General features: G+C 32.2%; 1 protein-coding gene and 1 pseudogene across 1 annotated transcript; both read left to right on the forward strand.

Annotated features, from left to right (window-relative positions):
* Positions 1-10,672: 10,672 nt before the first annotated feature.
* Positions 10,673-11,238, forward strand: LOC100256638 (putative lipid-transfer protein DIR1). Its single transcript, XM_002283796.5, has one exon. It carries the CDS (start codon positions 10,726-10,728, stop codon positions 11,023-11,025), a length of 300 nt encoding a protein of 99 aa, XP_002283832.1. The 5' UTR covers positions 10,673-10,725; the 3' UTR covers positions 11,026-11,238.
* Positions 11,239-17,512: 6,274 nt separating this feature from the next.
* LOC100249792 (uncharacterized protein At1g26090, chloroplastic-like) lies at positions 17,513-19,752 on the forward strand (annotated as a pseudogene).
* Positions 19,753-21,954: the final 2,202 nt, after the last annotated feature.

The following is a 21,954-nucleotide window of genomic DNA, read 5'->3' on the forward strand; positions in this document are numbered from 1 at the left end:
AAGTAAAGAGAAACCACTGTAGCATGTATTTCATACTACATGTATTTGAATGTGACTAATAAGGAAAGTAAGTGATTAATTCTTGTATCCTCACTTTGTGATAACCTTAGGGCTTACTATAATTATATTAACTCATTATCGTACTCTTTGTACTTTTGACTATGCTTTGAGGTGAAAAATATTTAATATTGCTACTTTGGCATGTTTTCAATAAAAATTAAATAATTTATCCTTGTAGGACATATTAGGCAAATAATCAATTTGAATTTTAAAGTACATGAGCTCAAAAGGAAGACTTTTTAAGTTACATTAACAAAGATGTGTTCATGGTTGACTGGTTATATTATTTTTGTAGTTGATATAGTTGTGAATACACTTATAATGTTGGATAGTATACAACTTTGAGGGCTTAAGTGTATACATTAAAAAAATATAACTAAATACGTTTGAGGTACAATGAGACATGATTATTATTGTTCACATATAATTTTTGGGGTTAAGCTACTATATATCTTTAACAACTACATAAGTTTATAGCTCCCAAATTGTAGGTGTACTTTCTTGGTCGCACGACCCATTTGCCTATACGAATGACCTTCAAAAGTGGAATAGAGTGGACTTGAATGTTATTGATCGAACTATTTTAACCCATCTTGTGCAAGTGGGAGATGTTGGAGTTGGGTTTAGGCACCCAAGTGAGTTGACCCGACCTAACCTAATAAATAAGAAATGAGATGAGCAGTTTTTAGGAGTTTTAAAACTACTTAGAAATTGTCACAATTAAAAAAATAATAAAAAAATCTCTCACTCATTCTCTTTGAGAAAATTTTGAAAGAACACGCTTCTAAAAAGTCATCTTTCTTGAAGTTTTCTAATTTTCTTTGTGAAAATGAAAGTCAAGATACTTGTGTTGTGAAAATAGAGTGATTCTCGTATTTCTAGTTCCATTCATGACCTGGGGCGAGAAACTTGATCAATGAAACAACCAATCGAGATTCTTAGGCATCTTAGAACGTAACTTAAAAGCCTTATTTTCCATTAAAATCTATTTGGTTGACAATGACCTTTTTATAAGATATTTGTAATATGATCAATGAAAAGGTACATAGGCCACATTTGAGAGGTATCCATTAGGACCATTAGGACTATATTGGAAGTAGTTTACCATATTTTGCAAGTAATTTTTTATGTTTGTTAACTTAATTTGATTCCTAGTATTAAAAAATAAATCATATTTGAAAATGACTTGGTCATGATTAAGAGATAATTTAGTCAAATTATTTTCCAATATAACAAATATGAAACAAGCAAGATTTGATTGTATTTGATTTCATAACAAAATATAAATGTAACAATGTGAAAAAAACAAACTTTAATTTTGGTTTGATATATTAATTCGAAATGGAAGTAACCCAAACAAATATAGATATTATACCTTCATAAAGTAGATGCTATTCTCCTTTTATATATTTATTTATTATTATTTGTTTCTTTTTAAATGTTTTCTCATAAATTTTAAAATTCAAAATTTTCCAATTTGGTTCCTAGAAAAAATGGGTTTCTTTTTTTATTTTTTTATTTAAAATTTTTTTGTACATTTTTATTTCCTTTTAAAGAATGCATAAAGACAGAAAATAGTTGTTGCATTACTATTTTATCATCTTGGGAGATGATAGATAGTAATTTGATGTCAAATTCTTGTATTTAATACATATTCATCACTTTCTATTATTTTTAATCACTATTTAGCTATAAAAAAAACAATGAAAATTAAGGCATGTATTGCAAAGCCAATAGATTTTGGGGCTTTTTGGTGCATTAAATCAATCGGGCCAATTCTCAAGCCTTGAAAGAAAAATAATGTCTAGTCTTTATATAATGAAACTACTGAATAGATGATCTCTAAAATTTATCCCCAAATTAATACTTTATTATCAATTTTCATTTTATTACTTTAGATTAATTATTTATTGAGAGTAATCAATCCCATGCCAATATAAATAAAAGTAATCACATATATACATAGGGATATAATGTGGAAAAACTACCTAGCAACCTAAGATTTAAAAAACCATGGGTGGTCTCTTGACCTCTAAATAATCCACTAATTATGATAAAATGATATATAGTTTTACTTGATTAAATGCACCTACTCCTTAGAGTCTTATATCGTCAACACCTATACTCATTTTCTATATTCTTGATACAACACTCTCCTATGCTCCTTAGTGGATCCCTTGAAGTTTCACAATGAGATATTTGACCTTTGTTGAAGCCAAAAGTTACTCTTAAGAAGGATCTTAAAATTTTGATCCTTTAACTCCCAAACTTTTAAGACCCTTAGGGTTCATAAAAATGCATACTTATTTCAACAAAATATCTCTATTTATATTTATAAAACTCTTTTTTAGAATTATACAAAGTTTTCTAATTTTAAAACATTCCAAAAATAATTTTTAGAATCAAATAACAATTTAGAGATAAATACAATTTTTAAACTTACAAAAAATAATTTTTGGAATTAAAAACATAGCAAAAACCAAATTAGGAAATAGAAAGTATTCTTTTCCTAATTTCTTATATTAGCAATTCCTTAAGCTTTATCAACCATAAATACATACTTATGATAAATTTTAAGGCTATGAATAACCCAAATCTAAATATGATGAAATATGAAGTTGTCTTGAGACGGATAAAACCCAAGAAAGTAAGTTGCACCTAATTAGTAAGAAATGAACAAAATTATCAACTAAATAAAATACACTATCAATTCCAATATAAGGTTTGTGCTTTTAGCCCATCATAATGAAACCTAAATCAATCGAATTGTAGGTAGAAATCAAGTAAAAAAAGATTAGTAGATCCAAAAAATCAACTTTCATGGGTTTCACCTGCATTCTTATTTGAGCTATAACCTCTTCGTCTCTCCTCGCTAATGTTTTTCAAATCGAATCCATTATTGAACCAACTACTATTTTCCAAATTGGATCAACAATTGAACCATGAACAAATTTTAATACCATAAATATATGATTTATGTTTTATTAAAATATTTATTAATTTAAAAATTAGAATATATATAAATAATTAAACATTTACTACCTCCATCCTATATTTATTTCCCTAATCCCATTACAATATTAAAGTAAAAAATTTACCTCATCTCCCAACTAATCATGAATGTTGTCCTCAAATTTTTCATGTAATATATAAAATGAAAGTAGAAGACAATTTAACAATGTAGAAAAAAAAAATTAGGGAGGTGGAAATATATTGCTTCTCATAGCATTGATGAAAATGGAAAGATGACTTGGAAGGTCAATTAAAAGCAGCAAAAGAAACAAACTAAAACTAAACAAACATAAAATAAAGATAGATAGATTTATTTATTTATTTATTTTACCATTTTATTTATGAACTTGGGGTGATCACAAAAATAGGTTCAAAAGAGGTGTGGAAGCCTCATTTCTTTCAAAATATGAGGTTGGTTGTCCCACAACTCCGCTACATCAAGAGCTTTGCCTCCTCATGCCAATGGGTGACTCAATTTTTTCCTCAACCTTTCTCTAAACTTAAAAAAAAATGGCTTTGGTTGAGGATCTGCCCAAGGGTTTACCTTTGGCATTGGGATTAGTTTTTGAAAAAAAAAAAAATCATTATCAAGAAAATAGAAAACCCTAAAGTTGTACATGTCAATTAAAGCTTGTTCATTTCATGAATGCATGTAATATAATGAAATGTGGTTAGTTAAATTTTTTTATTTCATAGAGCCCTACCCTATGTCCTCTAACATGGTAGTATCTTTCCTAATGTCGTGCTCTTATTCTAGCTCACAGATGTAAGACATAATAGGATTATATCCTCTAATTGTTTATTATTCTCTAATACTAGGGTAATATCTACCATTGCCTGCATAATTGTCCTTACTGCAGATGCTAAAGTCAGGTATATCTCTTTCCCATTTAGCCTTGTCCTAAGTTGAAACTCTTGTAAAGAATTACAAATATGTTTAGTGGCCTTGAAATCTATCCACCATGAATTAGTGGAATCCACCACTATACATGAATTAACTATAAGTGAATGGAAAACACACATTTCTTTTTCTTCAAGTAGTAAGAACATTCCTTCATCTAGTGGTCTTTTTTGCCATAGATAAAACACTTATCTTTTCCCTTGCTTCGTCCTTTCCTAGCCTTGGTTTTTCTCTGTTTTGATTTATTGAAAGTATTCCTCTTCTTCTTATTATGATAAGAACCTAAAGAATCTTGCACTTCCATATTAACACCTTTAGAATCCTTGAGAATACCTTCAACCATCTGGAGTTCCTTCATCAGTTTTGGCAAGCTTATCATTAACTTATTTGTAGTGTAATTGAGCTTGAACTACTTGAAGGAGTTTGGTAAGGTCTTTAGGATCATATTGACTTGGGTTTCCTTATCGATTTCAGCTCAAGAATCCCCATCTCATTAAAGAGTGTAATTATACAAATTATATGATCTCTAATGGGAGTTTCTTTTATTGTCCTAATGTTCATGATGGTCCTTAGGGTTGTTTGCCTAGCTAGCTTGCCCTTATCACCAAACATCTCCCACAGGCTTGAGATAATCTTATAGGTAATGGCAATGTCCATGTGTTGCTATTGAAGTACATTATTAAGACCCAAGTATAATACAATGAGCCTTCTTATCTGCCCTTTGTCATTGGGAATGAGCATCTTTCTCTTCTTACATGGAAAACTCATTGGGAATTGGTGGAGTAAGCTCTTGAGGTACCATTTCAATTGTTTTGTTGTGAAAACTATGTCCAGATTTCTTTTCCAACTAACATAAATAGGTCTAGTTAATTTATTATTAGTGAGAATTAGGGTGATAGGGTTATAAGACACGATTCTTGTAATAAACAACACATTTCATGCATTAATAAAGAAAACTAAGCATTCAAGGCATAAATGGTAATTAATTTAGCAAAATTTAGTGCTCTCAAAATACATATATCCATCCAAGGTATCCCTAGTATCATAAGAATCAAGCCTACTTTAGATAGGTCATGACTCTTATTACTAAGGTAGAAGTCCTCTCTAATTAATCAACTTGTCTTAAACCTCAAAGGGTTTTCCTAAGGCATTGATTAACATATATACCTTTGTGTTCAACCCTTAGCATATGCAAGTAGGACCACTTTAGATGATTCTACTACTTCAAGTCTAAGTTAAGTGTATAACTAAGATTCTTAACACCAATGTTATCAAGTGAATAAGTCCATCTTTATGATTGGCTACTCTCACTATAAACATATATAATCTTATCCTTTTAAGATAGTCCACACCCCTTGATTCTTTGGGTTACCTCATTTTTTGGATGATGATGCCTAAAATCAAGATGGACTCGATTTAAAGGCTGTGAGCTTGCCTATGACCTACTCCTACTTAATATTTTGAAAAAGAGACTTTGAGATAATTTTAGTAATCTTCTTAAAATATATGCTAGAAAAGCCTAGGCCGCTTGATGCAACTTTTAGTGCTTAAAAGCATTTTGCTTGAATGCTTGAGATGCTTGAGCATTAATCTAGCTATTGAGTGCTCCTAAAAATTTCAGGAATTCGAGGTTGGTTTTCTCGATCTTCGATGACTATTTTCTCCAAAAATCACATCTTTTTGGTTAAGGACTATGCAAGAGCATCTCGTGATCACTTGGATTTTCAAATGCTTCAAGTGCAACAAAGAATGGAAGACAAAAACGAAACTTTACATCCAAAAGTAAAATCCTATGCTTCTTTTAAATCAAAGCTTATATCCCATTCTATGAACAAAAAATTGGATTTTTTATAAACAAGAAAAATCCTATACCTCTTTTAATGAAGCTTACAACCCATCTAGAGCAAAAATAAAAACATAACTAACTATAATATATAATCATCACCAATAGATAACAATATGTCAGGCACATAATTTATCCATCGGGCTATGGGATAAATAAAATACCCTACAAAACATTGGTTAACACACCTTAGAAAGGTTCTATCAAGATTTTTGCTAACCTATGGCTTTGATACTAATTGTAGGGAATCCCAGATCTCTTTGCTCTCTATACCTGGATTAGGTTAGGCACATGCAAATCTTCCTAAGGTTTCTCTAAATCCCATGCACAATAGAAACAACATATTTGTAAACAAATATTTAAATCAAGTGCTATAGAATACAATACCTTAGATTTGGACAATCCCATATCTATTTTTTCGATGTTGATGAAGATTGTATCCTTTAGAAGTCTCATATACCCAAGACTTCCACTTGATGGCTTTACTTTGATCTTAACACACCAAATGTGGGTGTTTGGAAGGGAGGGGGCTATTGCTCTCTCTTGTCTCTTTGGATGGTGGAAGATGATTATCTTAAAAACCTTAACCCTTAAAGAGGTAACTTAAGCAACTTGAGCCTACCAATGCCTTGGGTTACTTAATCTAAGCTTAAACTAGGTTCTATTTGATTACTCAACCCAATAAGGCTATCTAATAAATCAATTAACCCAATCCACAACTTTGTTCATTTACCCTTATGCAACCTTGCGTAATCACCAAAACACTCTTATGCACAAAAGTGAATTAAGAGCTAATCTAACCATCATAAACCTACCATCCAGGTATATAAGCTCAAGTAAGAACCACTAGAATCCATAAGATAATACTAGCTCCCTCAAAATTCAATTCTGAAGTTGATTCAACATTTTACTAAAGGGAATCAATTACACTCTAGTACTCTATGTAAATAACAATGAGACATTAAGTGCTTAGATCCGTGACTTGCTATCCATTGTGTATAGTCTCCTCATGATCTGGTGTTTGTAGTTTAATAAAGTGAAAACTACTAACCTTTCAAAACTACCTTTATTATCCTTAAGTGACTAGTCCTCTTATTGTGTGTACAACTGACATATCTTAGTTCTCCAAGGGCTTATGTCAAGTTCCACTTAAGGAACTACTATGATCATATTTTATATGAACATACCTCCTTAGGATCACCCAAAGGGACACCATGTCAATACTATGAGATATCATAGTGCATTTATTAAGAATAACTATTATTATCGGCTTCCATCAACAGTGACCCAATCATTAAGGAATATATGATCAACTTCCGATCTCACTCATAGGTCAAGTCACTATTAACTTTTATACAAGCTCAGTTTTCTCTTAAGGTTGAGAGACAACATAATGAAGTAGTTTAGTGAAGTCATGACAACTTGATACCCTTATATCATGACTCATTGTAGGTCATGTCTAATGTATAACCATACACATTAATGCACTCATAATTGGAAACCCATCTCAATAGCCAAGACTAACAATCCCTTTAATTAGGAAATAGTGCATTATAACCTCTAATGGGTTGTTTAGGCCCAACTGGTTATGAACAAGTTATCTACTTGCAAGGAACCCACGACTTGGATCTTCTATGCAATTCCTAATATGCCCAAGTCAGGTATAATGCAAAAGATGCAAGCTACAATGCTTACAATATATAATGAATGGAATGGTGATATATAAAAGTGAACTAGAACTTTATTAATAAGTAATATAATCCAAAAGTTTATTACATCATATCATATATATTTTTAAGAGCTTTATCCTAACATATTGTGCTAATGTTGAATCATCAGTTGCATTGACTTATGAGTAAGATCCTAAGGTAGTCATACATTTCTTATGGATTGACTGATGGTTTAGACAGGTAACAATAGATATTCTTAATAGAGGCACCATGATATTTCATAGGTTTTTGATATTATATCCCATTGGGTGATCCTAAGGACCATGGTAATTCATTTAATGGAATTTGACATATGTCCTTTACAAACAAGATTATGTTTGGTGATCATGACATAAGAAGATTTGAGACCCAAGGATTGAGAGTTTTGTATCTCGATCTAATATATATCATAAGATATTAGAGTGTAGTTGACTCTCTTTAATAGAATGTTGAGTCAGCTTTAAAATTTGATCATGAGGGAGTTAGTATTTTCCTATGGGTCCTAGTGGTCTTTGCTTGAACTCACACTTTTTGGTGGCATTTATTTTGAGAGTTTTTTTAGTACTTACTTATAAGTGTGCATGAGGGTGCCTTTGTATAAGCACAAGGATATATAGGGGCTTATAATTAAGTGGCTTATGGTTGGTCTACTTAATTAATTAGAGCCCTTTGAGCTAATTAATTTAATAGGACCAATTGAGTTAGATTAAGTGACTTAAGCTCATAGGATGGATTCTAGTCACTTAAGCTTAGTTGAGAAGCTATATTAAACCTTCTTAAGGTTTAAGGTTAGACTTACTGTTATCTTTTACTTTATTTGAAGAGAAGTCTTAGCCACCACTCCCTCTGAAGAGAAACCCACACTTTTACATTGCCAAGATATTAGAGTATTGAGTCATTACATGAAAGATCACACGACATTCAAGATTTATTCTATGAATTGAAAAAAAGATTTGGAAACATCTAGATTTAAATCGATGTTTTCTAAGATCACCTTAGAGTAGTTTTTTGAAAAATTAGGTATTTTCCATTTCTCCTAAGATCTTAGTTGATACACCCTTTAATCTAGATCTATAAGTTGTTTTCCCAATAAATTTTCCGTTTTAAGGCAAAATTCAACCTTCATAGAGGATTAAGTAATGTAGGTTTGCCTAGAAGACTTCTAAGAAATTGTTCCTTCTTTGAGGGTAAAGACAAATATAACCACTAGTGGTTTTCATCTCATTTTAATTAGAGATCCAATTAACATCACTATACCTTTCAACTACATTAGGAAATCAACTATAGCACAAACCATAGTTAGTGGAGCCTTTGAGGTACTTAGGTACCAGATGAATAACATTCCAATGGTCATTTTTAGGACTTTAGGTGTACTAACTCAATCTACTTATTATATAAGTAATATTAGGCCTAGTACAATTAATTAAATACATTAGGCCACAAATGATCTGAGCATACTCTAATTGAGAAACATTATGTTCTCTATTTTTCTTTGTCTTTAAGTTGGGATTATAAATACTTAACACTGACTTACTATCATAGTATTCAAACTTTCTTATGGTTTTCTCAACATAGTGTTCTTAAGAAAGTTTAAGCCCATTAGGTATTTTAGTTATCTTGATCACTAGAATCATCTCTACCTCTTTTAGGTCTTTCATGTCAAAGTTACTCTACCTCTTTAGGTCTTTCATGTCAAAGTTAGATCCTAGGAATTTCAGTCTCCTAGACAACCTCTAAGTTAGTTCCAAAAACATGACATCTATACATAAACAAATGAGAACACGTGTGTTATCTCAAGTTTTCTTTAGTTGCATTTATCAACATCATTAATGGAAAATCTATTTCTTAGAAAAAAATTTTGGTTGAGGGCTTAAAGATGTTTGATGTCGAACCAAAAAGCTTTTGGAGATTTGATTTCACATTTTGACCTACCTTTAGCCTAATTTTACACTTAATTTAACTTTCCTTATTGAGCTTGACTTGCTTTGACTTATAATTTTTGGAGGTTGCAACCAAGGATTAAGCTTTGGCTTAACTTAAGTTTTGGAGCTTTGTAAACCTAACTTGAATTTTGACTTGGTTGAAGCTTTGGCTTGACTTAGATCTTAACGACTTGTCTTGAACCTTGAATACTTAAGTGTGGACTTGATTTTGGTCTTGTCTTGATTTGGAATCATTGACTTCGATCTATCTCGAGCCTTGACTTGAACATGCCAATTAAGGGTTTATGTAGCTTGATGGCTTAAGCAAGTTGATCTTCAATCACTCTGCTACTATGGATTTGGCAATGCCAGGGTATTCGCCTACTTACAGATCCTATCCATCAACAGATAATGTAGGGAGTGCCCCAACATCATGGCTCCTTTATGAAATAGCTATGTGCTTTTATGGAATCCTAAAGCTAGCTCCTTATACATCTGTGCATATTCTTCCTTAGGGTCTTCATCATGAAGCCATTCCACACATGCAACTAGATGTTTTAGCATTCTCAAAGGTAAGAGATTAATAGTAGATCCTTCATCTATCATAATTCTTGTTATCTCCAATCTATTATATATACACATGGATAGATAGATCAATTAATCAAAGCTCGATTTCAAGTCTGTTTAGCATTGTAATACATACCTATGCCAAATTCACTCTTAATCTTCAACACCTTCCCATGTCCATCCAAAGCAGAAGACAAAAGAAAACCCCCAAAAGAACTTAGAAAAAAAAAAAAATGCCCATGGCCTAGGGTTCACATGTCACTACTCTGTGAGGTCCCCAAGATCAAGACAAAATGTTAATAATATTAAACTACTCACCCAAAGTGATATCAATTTTTGAAACCACCAACAATACTATGTGTACACCCGTGAATCCCAAATAATGCCATATTTGCCAGCTTTGGAGTCAGGAGGCTTCACAATTCTTGTGGCCACAAGAGCGAGAACCCCCTGTTCAATGGCTTTGTCCCAAAAAGTTGCCAAATTAACAAAGCGCCACTTCACTTCACGGATTTTATGTCTTGATATCCACATATTTTACTTGCAAGCCACTCACAAGTCCTTCTGGACAATGATGATGTCCGACAACTGATAGTAATTAAACTGATTGTAGGGCCCCCCACACTCGATCACCCTCTATATAAGCCCCTTAAAACCACAACCATCCCACACTGCAAAACAAACAGAGTTGAAGAAGAGTGCAGGAGGAAGATGGAAGCATACAAAAGATTTGTGATATTGGCGCTGGTCCTGGTTGTAGCGGTGGTGGCAAATGGGCAGGGCAGCATATGCCGCATGACCCAAGATGGGTTGACAGCCTGCAAGCCATCCGTGAGTGGGCAGAGCCCACTCCCGCCTTCGCCCGCTTGCTGTGCGGCCATTTCCAAGGCAGACTTGCCATGTCTCTGCTCCTTCAAGAACTCCGCGCTCTTGCCCTACCTGGGAATAGACCCGAACATGGCCACGCAGCTCCCGGCCAAGTGCAATATCGTCACCTCAACCCACTGCTGAAACCTTGCATGAATGAATAATTTGTTCGTGGAATTATCATTTGACTTTGTGTTTAGGATGCTGTTTTTCTTCTTGTACGTTCTGTGTTGTTTTTACTTTGCGTTTGTTGCATGTGTGCCCTACGTTTTGTATTACCGTGTAATATTACAAGTCCGGTGACTTCACAAATGTTACTGCTTGGTTTCTTAGTAATATTGCTTTTTAATTTCCAAACTGTTGGATTATGAAACTTGAATTAGTTTTGTTGTGCTCGGGATATTGGAGATCGAACTCCTTACTAAGCTCATAGGGATTGAGCTCCCTACTAAGCTCACAGGTATGGAGCTCTCCAATGAACTCGTGGGTATTGAGCCACCCGATCAACTCGCGATGGTTGAAGGAGGGAGCCCCCTTGAAGAAATTTTTTTTAATGTAATAAAAAAACAAGTTTATCTTTATTATATATTTAACCCTTTTATATTTTAAATTTTATTTTTTTAGAAAGCATGACTACGATTAAGAGATGTTTTTATTTTTATTTTTTTGAGAGCTTCATTGTTATAATTTTTATTTTCTTTTGATTAATGGATTAATTGTTTAGCATTGGTACACTCAATAGGCGTAGGTATCACCTTGATGTCCGAACCATGTTTAAAATTTCACATTTTTATTTTATTTTATAGTCATGTATGCAAGTGGTTTGGTTAATATAAACATTGTCATAATTATAGCAATTTTTTCTTTTGTATTTTTCCCCTTAATAAGACTGTACAGAAATTAGAAGAAATTATTTGCTATTAAAACATAACTGAAGGGGAACATATATAACTTCAAATTATGGGAAACTTTTTGGGAAAAGTGAGTGTTCACTCATTAATTAAAAAAAATATATAGATTATATAACCTTAACTTTTATAAATTAATTTATCTTTGTCAATTTTAAAATATTTTAAAATAAACACATTTTTTCATAAATTAAATAATTATTTCTTGGAATACCTTTTTCCTTGATAATATTAAATAAAATTATCCAAAATTCATTTATCAATTTAATTTGATAAAAATGTTTTACAAATAAATATATTATAAATTTTTTATTATAATATATGAAATACAAATCATTATAGAAAAATTCTTCAACATCTTCAAGTGATAAATAAAATTTTTATAATCCCCTAATTAATAATGATTTTATGTATTGTATTATATAAATTTGTTCATCTTCTTTATATATATATATATATATATATATATATATATATATATATATATATAATAAAATTAAATAAAAATTTTGTTAATTGACATCTATAATAAAATAAAAAATAAAAAATATAATTAAAACTAAAATACTTAAAAATTAAATACTATTAAAAACAAAAAAAATTAAAATACATAATATTTATTTTTATATTTTTAGTTTTAATTTTTCAAATTTCTTATTTTATTTATCTCAAATCAATTCTCACAATAAAAAAAATTATTAATTAGTGTTATTAACATCACAAGTAATAAGGTCATTTTAGGAAATAATAATTTGAGTTATAAAAAAATATATGTATTTTAAAATACTTTTAAATGAATAAAGATAAAATTGATTTATAAAAATTGAGATTATTTTTTTTATATTTTTTTAAGTTAGTGAGTGAAAACCCACTTTGCCCCTAAATTTTCTCTCTCATTTAAGGGGAGGTTAAGAGTTAAAACATGAGCTAGCCTGGATCGATTCATTTGGGGCTTTTGGAATATTGAGGGCACATCTTTCGGGTCCAGGGTCTATTTATCCAAAGATTACCTGGGCCTACCTGTCTGCCATCTAAATTCTGTCAACGCCCTGCTGGCTGGAATTTGTGCTTATGCCAATATTAATATGCCATTTGCTTTTGTGAACTGTCTGGAATTTATTTTTGGATTGTTGTTTATAAAAGAATCTAAACTTCATTCTTATAGAGGTCTATCGGTCCAATTAATCTTTAGCTTTTTGAATTTACTTTATCTTCAACGGCTTTAATTAAACAAATTCTGAAAGAATTTTTGGTTTATTTTGAACCATAGAAAATGTTAATGTTAGAATATTTAATTTTTTTGCTTGATTTAATTTGAAAAATACAAATGAAAATAGTTTAAAAATGAGATATTTTTATATCTTTTAATATTTAATAAATTTTTTAATAAATATTTAATAAATTTAATTTTCCAGTTCTCTTTTTCAAATTTTCTTTTTCTGTCTTTTCCCTTTTTTATTTCTTGTCAAACAATTTTCATGATCTGATGGAGCCCTATGGGTGGTAATTTTCCCCAGATTAAATTTTCTCAGCATGTGATTTACAGGTTCTTCCTTAAATGGGATTTTACATTCTTCTTGCAATCAGCACTGTGGTTAAGTTATATAACCATAGAACTGCATTAGGTCAACAAATTAACTTACATACCTAAACAAAAATTGCCTTTATTGATTCTATCTTATTAGGGGTACAATTTGGGATGGTGGCCATCCAACCCAAATCCTACTAAACTTGGGAAGGGTTTAAGGTAGTCACTTTTTGGTATTTGGGTTGGGTTTAGATTAACATATTTTCAATCAAAACTCAATTTAGATTGAGTTTAAGATAAAAATGTAGGCAATCCAAGGTTAACCATTCCAAAATCAATATTTTTATAATGTTTATAATTTATATTATCCTATATAATAATATTTGTTTATTTATTTGTTTTTAATTTCTAAAAAAATTAAATTAAAATTATATGATGTAATATTTCATTTTGCTAGAAAGATAAATAAGTTTACTTTTACCTTTTTAGTATTATTATCTTCAAATGTTATCTCATTTATTATTTAAATTTTTATATAAACATTTATAAGAAAAGTTTTTTATTGTAAGCTGATCATATATTCTCCATGAATTAGGTTATTGTTGATGGAAACCAGAAGCAATAAACATTCTTAATAATGACACCATGATATCTCATGAAATTTAGACAATGTGTCTCATGGGTGATCTTAAAAAGGTGTGTTCATATGAACAATGATCATTGTTAGCCCAAGGGTTCTCCTAATCGGGTTTTGATGATAACAAATCATGGTTAAGTGACTAATTGGTTTAATGGTTAAGAATCTCAGGCATAAACTCGAAAATTTATCAAAGGACCAAATGGATACAAGATCGAGACGCTTGGAAGACTTGTGATCATAGGAAACTAATGTAAGATAAATGCATGAGTGCACTTAGGATTTTCATACGTTTCATGCAACTTAGAAAACTCGGTTAATTCTTTAAAACTTCGATTTCATTTAAACCCGAGTTTTTAACTAATGTTCCTTAGACAAAATGTTTTATAATTGGCTTAATAATTCACTTAAAGACCTTGCCTAAGTGTTAGAAAAGAAAGGAATTAAAAAATAAGTTTTCGGGGCTAAAAAGGCTCAACCGGTCGAGACTATGGCCAACCGGCTCAACTGGTTGAGGAACCGATCGATTGGTTGACCTCGTCCGGTCGAGGATGCACCAAAACTTTCTCTCTCTCCCAGTGGCCTTCTCTTCCTGGTCAAGGTTCGGTTGAGGCAACGGTAACCTGTCATGCATTAAATGCTCCAACGGCTAGTAAACCGGTCGACCCCTAGCTCGACCGAATGAGGTTACCTTTTGTTGTTTTTGACTCCTGAGCTTAGAAACCTATAAATTGAGAGCTTCACTTCATTTATTGATAAGAGAACACTTGCATTCAATAACCTACCTACCTGTTCTTGATCAAAAAGCTCTCATTTCTTTCATAGTGCATTAAACCACCACTTGCATATCTTTTAGTGCACTCTTGTGTGTCATCCTAGTTTTGTCTTGTATTTGAGCTATTCTTAAACTAGGTTGAGGAATCATATCTTGTAAAAATTTGAGAATTAAAGCCTTCAAGAGGTTTGAATATTGAAGAGGTTGTGTAAGAGCCATTGGAGCCGGAATCCAAGTGTAAGAAGATTGAAAGCTTGGTTGAAGCTTCAAGTTAGTGGAACCCTCACTCAGTTAGGAGGTTGAGGAGAGTGGACGTAGGCAAGGAAGTATCGAATTTGTTGTGATTGAAAAGTTTTTAAAAACCCAATTCACCCCCCCTCCCCCCTTTTGGGTGTTTTTCTTAACTAAGTATAGCCTTTGTTTTCTCAATCATAATAGTTATTTAAGTGAAACTTGACATAAACTCTTAGATAGCAAAGAGATGTCAGTTGGAGACACAATAATTCTAAGAGCTCTATCATAACATAAATATCTTCAAAATAAGCTTGATATACCTTCTTGAAGTGAATTTTGATCTCCTTTAATCTTGATGATATCTTCTTCTTGATTGATTAGGGGAAATCTTCTTACTATGGATCATCTCCTTTTTTAATTGCATTTTATCTTGCTTGTTGAAGATAGGAAAGACATTTGAGTTTTGACATATTGAATGATGTAATATTTTTGAACCTATGCACTTAGATGATAAAATCATTAATATCTTTAACATTTTTTTGTTATTATCGAAACTAAAATTAATCAAACCTTGTCCTAACATGAGAGATCCCCATTAGTGCCTATCTTTACATGTTTCCACATCTTGTGTTGGTGGAAGCTTCAATTCTAACATGTTAGTGCAATAACATAAAGATTAAAAACTTTACAAAAGGGTACACGAGGTTTTGATGTGGTTCAGTTAACTGTGACCATATAAACAGATGAAAAAAAAAGAAGTTATATCACTATAACATAAACAATTTTACAAATGATAGAAAAAATACAACTATTGAGTGTTAAAATGTTCTAAGTTTCTTTTTGCTGGAATCTACACCTTAAACCATGAGCCTCCATTTCACTAGATATTTACCACTTTTCCTTATATCTTTATTTATTAGGTATAGTCTTCATAAGGTTATCTCAATTACAAAACTTTTTTCCCCTCATAGCCTATAATAGTAAATTTACAATATATATAAAACACATTGAGATTCATTTATAAATTTATTTATTTATGTTTCTTGTGATTTCCCTTTGTTAATCATCTAAACATATATGTTCATGTAATTTACATTGTACATTACTTGGATGCATTAAAAGTTATGCATAAGATACAAGTCATGAGTTCATTATAAGTTAATAAGTTGTTCATAGCCAGTTCATTAATTTGAGCAATACAGTAGAGACTTAGTGTACTAGCTCCTAATTGAAGGGACAACTTGTCTTAACCATCGAGATGAGTTTCCCATGGTGAGTGCATTAGTGTGTATGGTTACATATTGGACAAGACCTATGGTGAATCATGATATAAGACTATCGATTGTTATGATTTACCAAACTACTATACTACATTGACTCTTAAGTTTGAAAGGATATTAAATCTATACCATAGTCATCAAGAGGCTTTGACTTATAATTGAAACCCTAAGGTGGTTACATATCCTTATGATTTAGGTCATTATTGACAGAGGGTGGTGGTAACAAGTATTCTTAATAGAGGCACCATGATATCTCATAGGATTGAGATAATGTGTCATTTTGAGTGATTCAAGGGACATGTGATCTAAAAGGCTATGACTATAACATTTCATTTAATGAAAATTTAACATATGCTCTTTGGAGTTAGAATATGTCAATTGATCAATAACTTAAGGATTAAAGAGGTAATCTTGATAGGTGATAACACTACCTTATTAGATTAGATACTAGTTTATGGGGAGTCTACATGCAATGGATAGCAGGTCACAAACCCAAGCTTCGTCTTATTATTATTTACTAAAGGTATTGGAGTGTAATTGATTCTCTACAATGAGATGTTGAATCAACTTTAAAATTGAATTTTGAGTGAGCTAATACTATCCTATGGGTCTGAATGGTCCTTGTTCGAGCTTATATACCTTGATGACATAATTATGAGGGTTAAATAAGCTCTACGTTCACTTATGTGTATAAGGGTATTTTGGTAATTATGAAAGGTTGCATAGTGGTTAGTGATATATTTGGATTAGACTAATTGATTAATTAAACAAGATTGTTGGGTTAATTGATTAATTAAGGCATTTTTTGTGCTACACTAAGTGACCCAAACTCATAATGGGTTTAAGTCACTTCAACCTAATAGGGAACCCTATAAATACCTTCTTAAGGGTTAGGGTTTTGAGTTAGCTGTCTTCTACAATCTAGAGAGTAAAGAGAGATTTAGCCCTTGCCCTCTTAAACACCCTATTATTTAAGTACCAAGGATCAAGGTTAAGTCATAGAGTGAAAGATTGTGGGTTTGCGAGGCTTATTTCGATTTTCTTCATTGAAAAGAGTTGATTTAGAAACATCCAAATCAAATATAGACACTAGTACAAAAATACTAAATAATGACGTTTAATTTCTTGACACTTTTAAAAAAGTCAATGAATTAGACCAATAATGGCGCTTTCTAAACAATGACGCTTCTTGGATATTTACATTGGTGCTTGAAGAAATTTGATTAACATTGGCGTTTATGTATATAAAATAATGACGCTTTTAATAAGATGGCGCTTGAAAATGTGTCATTGTAAAATAAGAACAACCTTGGCGCTTGTTACAAGTGTCGTTGTCTCATCTGTATGCATAACTGGATTCCTTGACACTTGTTCTAAGGGTCATTATCTCCCATTATATATATATTGGCCGTAATTTCCTTCCACTAACATCTCATTTTCACGAACTCGTCTCAAATCGACAAACCCCCATTTGTATAGGAAAGCTACCTACCGACAATTTTATCGATGAACACATCGGCGACCATCAAAAGCCAACTAGTGACCACCAGCAACAAACTGGTGACGACCAACCATTACTCAAAAACTTTATTGGAAATATTTAGAAACCTATCAATGAAGCCCTAACCCATTATCTATCTGAAGAAGACGGCATGGAGCTTTGGCCACGACAACATCGTCGGAGGAAGATTATTCCACCAAATTGGTCACTTTTTTGGGCAAAAGTAGTTCCGGCAAGACCACTTCCGCCATCTTCGCGGCTCAGGTGATTCTCCTATCAATTTATTCCATTTTTCTAGCATTTTGAGTTTTTGGGATTTTTACAAGAGAAGTAACAGTTGTATATATCTTAATGGGATTTTTTTTTTTTTTTTTTGTGATTTGGAGTTGAAAACATTTTAGTTGAGCTGGTGCTGTCTACCAACAGATTCGGATCCAAAACTTAATCCAACCACATTTTTAGGGGAAATTCTGCGCTGGGTGTGGGGATATGTAATTATTTGATGGAAATTCTTTACTTAATTATGGGGAAAATGCAGCCATTTGATGGATTATATTTGTCATTTTTATTTTGTGACGCTGAAATTGTTTGGGCTCCATTTGGATCCTAAAAAAGACCAGAGAGAAAGAGAAAGGAAAAGGGAAATGCTGGATACTGTTTGAGAAAGGAATACGTTGTTAAGTAATTTTTCAGCATTTTCATTTTCTCTCCTGAAATATGTGAGATCCAAGCGCAGCCTTCATGTTTTAAATCAGTGTTCTAACGTATCTTCTCTCATGTGTGTGTGTTTAGCATTATGCCATGACAGGGTTTAATACATGCTTGGTGATACATTCCCAAGACCCAACTGCGAAATATCTTCTGAACTATAAGATTGGAACTTCTCCCATAATCTGCAACAACAACCTTTCGACTGTTAGGTTGGAAACCACTAAAGTGTGTTTTTTCCTTCTTTGTATTTTGCCTTATGCTCTATCTTGACTTGAACTGAAGTAGTTAGCTCAAGAAGATTTATTCTTGATCATGCAGATGATTCTTGAACCACTACATTTGTTGAAGAAAGCAGATGTAGAACTTAATATCACCCAAGGGGTGGGTATATAATAGATACATAGGTTTCTTGATAGTAATTATCTGATTGAATGTTATCAGTAAGGGATAGTGGACTGAGTGTTTCACTTTCATCTGTGAAGGAATTTCTTATGCACTTGTCTTCATTATGTAGTAGGTGGTGGGAGAAGAGCTTAGAGTGCTTCCTGGGATGGATTCTATGTTTACATTGCTTGCACTTGAGAGGCTGGTGGGATTCTTAGGGAATTTGGGTCAAAGAAATCTCCAAAAAGATAATTATGACATAATCATATATGATGGTATTAACGCTGAGGAAACCCTATGCATGATAAGTGTAACTAGTAGAGCAAGGTTGGGGAACTGTCTCTTTTTCTCTTTCTCTCACTTGGTGATTTTTATGCAATCGCATGACTCTACACATATTGTACTTGAAATATCTGCGCAACATGGTTGAGAGAACTAATATTGGAAGGTTGGTTGGTCCTTCACTCTCGAGGCTTGTCGATGAGGCCATGAGTTTAAGCACCAGGGGATCCAATCTCAATGGGAAAATGAGTTCCGGAATATGGGACATACTGGAGCATGCTCTTGAGGTGTGACTCCCATTTCTTTTATAATTTTACTGGGGTTAATATAGCTCAAATTAGATTTTACAATGGTTATATGCTTTGCAGAGATGATCTTATGCTTTTGGAGAACCATGTGAGTTTGGCTACTACCTTGTGGTGGACCCAAACAATCCAACATCAGTGAGCTCTGCATTATGATACTGGGGTTGTGCAATTCAAGTTGGTGCACAGGTTTCTGGTGCATTTGGCACGACTTCTCCACATTCTGATGTTGAATCAGAGGAAATAGTCAATAACTTTTCACCTTTGCCTTTTGCTTTGTGCCCACATGTCCCAATGGGTTCCCTGCCTGATTAAAATGCAATCATATCAAGCAATCCCAGTGAAGACGCACTAGATCTTCTTTCTGCACCAGCAAGTAGCAGCAGCAGCAGCAATGTTATGGAGCCAGTTAAGTTTGATCCATCCAAGAAATCAGTTAGCCTTCTCATGCCAGGTTTTGACAAGTCAGAGATCAAACTATACCAAGTAAGTCTATATCTTTCCATGTTTTCACCTATCAAGCTATAGAAAGTTGATGCCATTTTGAGGATGATTAATTATTCTTCAACATTATTGAAATTGCAGTATAGGGGAGGATCTTAATTGTTGGTGGAAGCAGGGGACCAGAGACGTGTCATTCATCTGCCACCAGAAATTCAAGGAAAGGTCGGAGGTGTCAAATTTGCAGATAGAAAACTTGTCATCACAATGCGATAGTTTAATTTCAATTTTTTTTCTCTTGCTATAGAGGTCAAAGCAAGTAAGCACTGCAAATTATTGTTAACTAATAGTATGGTTACCATAGGAATTCAAGAAGATACAGAAAGACCCTATTATTCATGGCTAGTACCTACGTATCCTGCAAACTGCTCACATTGAGATTTGAGTCATCCTTTAATCTAACTAGGTTCAAGATGAAAAATGTAGGGGAAAATTATCAGATATTGATATGTCAAAACACCTGATTTCATATGGAGGAAGGAAAGGTAATGGGAGGTTAAAGAAGGGTAAAGCTGGAAGGATTTTAAAAGAAGATTGTTACTGGTAGAATACTTTTAACCACACTGTGAGAGGGGTCAAAGGTGCATACAATCTTTTGACTTTAAATGGGAGGAATGCAATTTATAAGTTTGAATTTGATAAATTTTCATCCATTGTTCTTTTTTCTTCACTACACTGATAATTCTAAACTACATAGATTTTCAGTCATTCCTTATTGTTTGTTCTTTTTATCCCTGTTTCTTTTTTTTTTTTATCCAAAATTTAATTTTGTAGGGTTTGTTTTATTTATTTATTTAATTATATAGGAAATCATTATTTTAATAACATAATACAAATATTATTTTTAATAAGAAATGTTCACAAATGGCGTTTCTATTAAGTGTCATTGTTAACATGAATCAAATATGACACTTCTAAAAGTGTCATTGATAAAATATATTAACGATGGCACTCTTATAAAGTGTCAAGATAATCAATTTTATAAAAAAATATGTCTCTAGAAAATGTTCACAGATGACGGGTTTTACAAGGGTCATTGTTAATGTTATTCAAAGATGACACTTTTTAAAATGTCATTAAAGGTATTCATCAAAGATGGCGCTTCCTAAAAACATCATTGTTGGCTAAAACATACAATGACAGGCCAGAGACGACGCTTTAGAGAAGCGTCATCTTTTAAATTTCTTGACACGTAAAAAGCATCATTGTATCTCATTTTTCTTGTAGTGAGAGTTTTCTAATGCACACATCTTGATCATTTGATTGTTAAAAATGTTTTTTTTTTCTTTTGTTGCTTAGGATCTAGAAACCCTAAAGAGTTTTCAGGCACCTAACTTGGATATACACACCACTACAAGGAAAATGTCAGAAGATGACGCTTTTTAAGTGTCAAAATAGATATAAGATGACGCTTTTTAAAAGCATCATATATTAGACTGTCATTTTTTTAAATCGCATACGTTGACAGTTTTAGAAGCGTCATCTTCTTTGCACAACCATGACGCTCATAGTACGTGTCATTATTTGAAACATTGACACTTTATAAGTGTCATCATATGTTAATAATTTCATTCATGTCAATATTGACACTCAATGAAGCATCATTGTATAGGTAGAAGCAACATTGACACTCAATATAAGTGTCATCTTATAACTTTTTATTTGTAGGAGCAACGTTGACACTTAATAAAGCGTTATTGTATAAGTAGAAGCAACATTGACACTCAATATAAGTGTCATCTTATAGCTTTTTTATTTGTAGGAGCAACATTGACACTCATAATAAGTGTCATCATATAGCATTTTATACCTTGACACTAAAAAAAAATGCCATGTTTTTTTAACATCAACCTTGACGCTTTTGAGAAGTGTCATCTTCTGTTATTCAAGTAAAACATGACGCTTTAAAAAAGCGTCATCTTATCTCATATAAAATTTTAATAGCCTAGAAATTAAAATGTCCTAATCATGCCCTGTTTTATAATTTTCTATCAACAATTAAATTAATAATGAAAACTTAATTTAAG

This window comes from Vitis vinifera, chromosome 14 (genome assembly GCF_030704535.1).
Source record: "Vitis vinifera cultivar Pinot Noir 40024 chromosome 14, ASM3070453v1".
In the NCBI taxonomy this organism is placed as follows: domain Eukaryota; kingdom Viridiplantae; phylum Streptophyta; class Magnoliopsida; order Vitales; family Vitaceae; genus Vitis; species Vitis vinifera.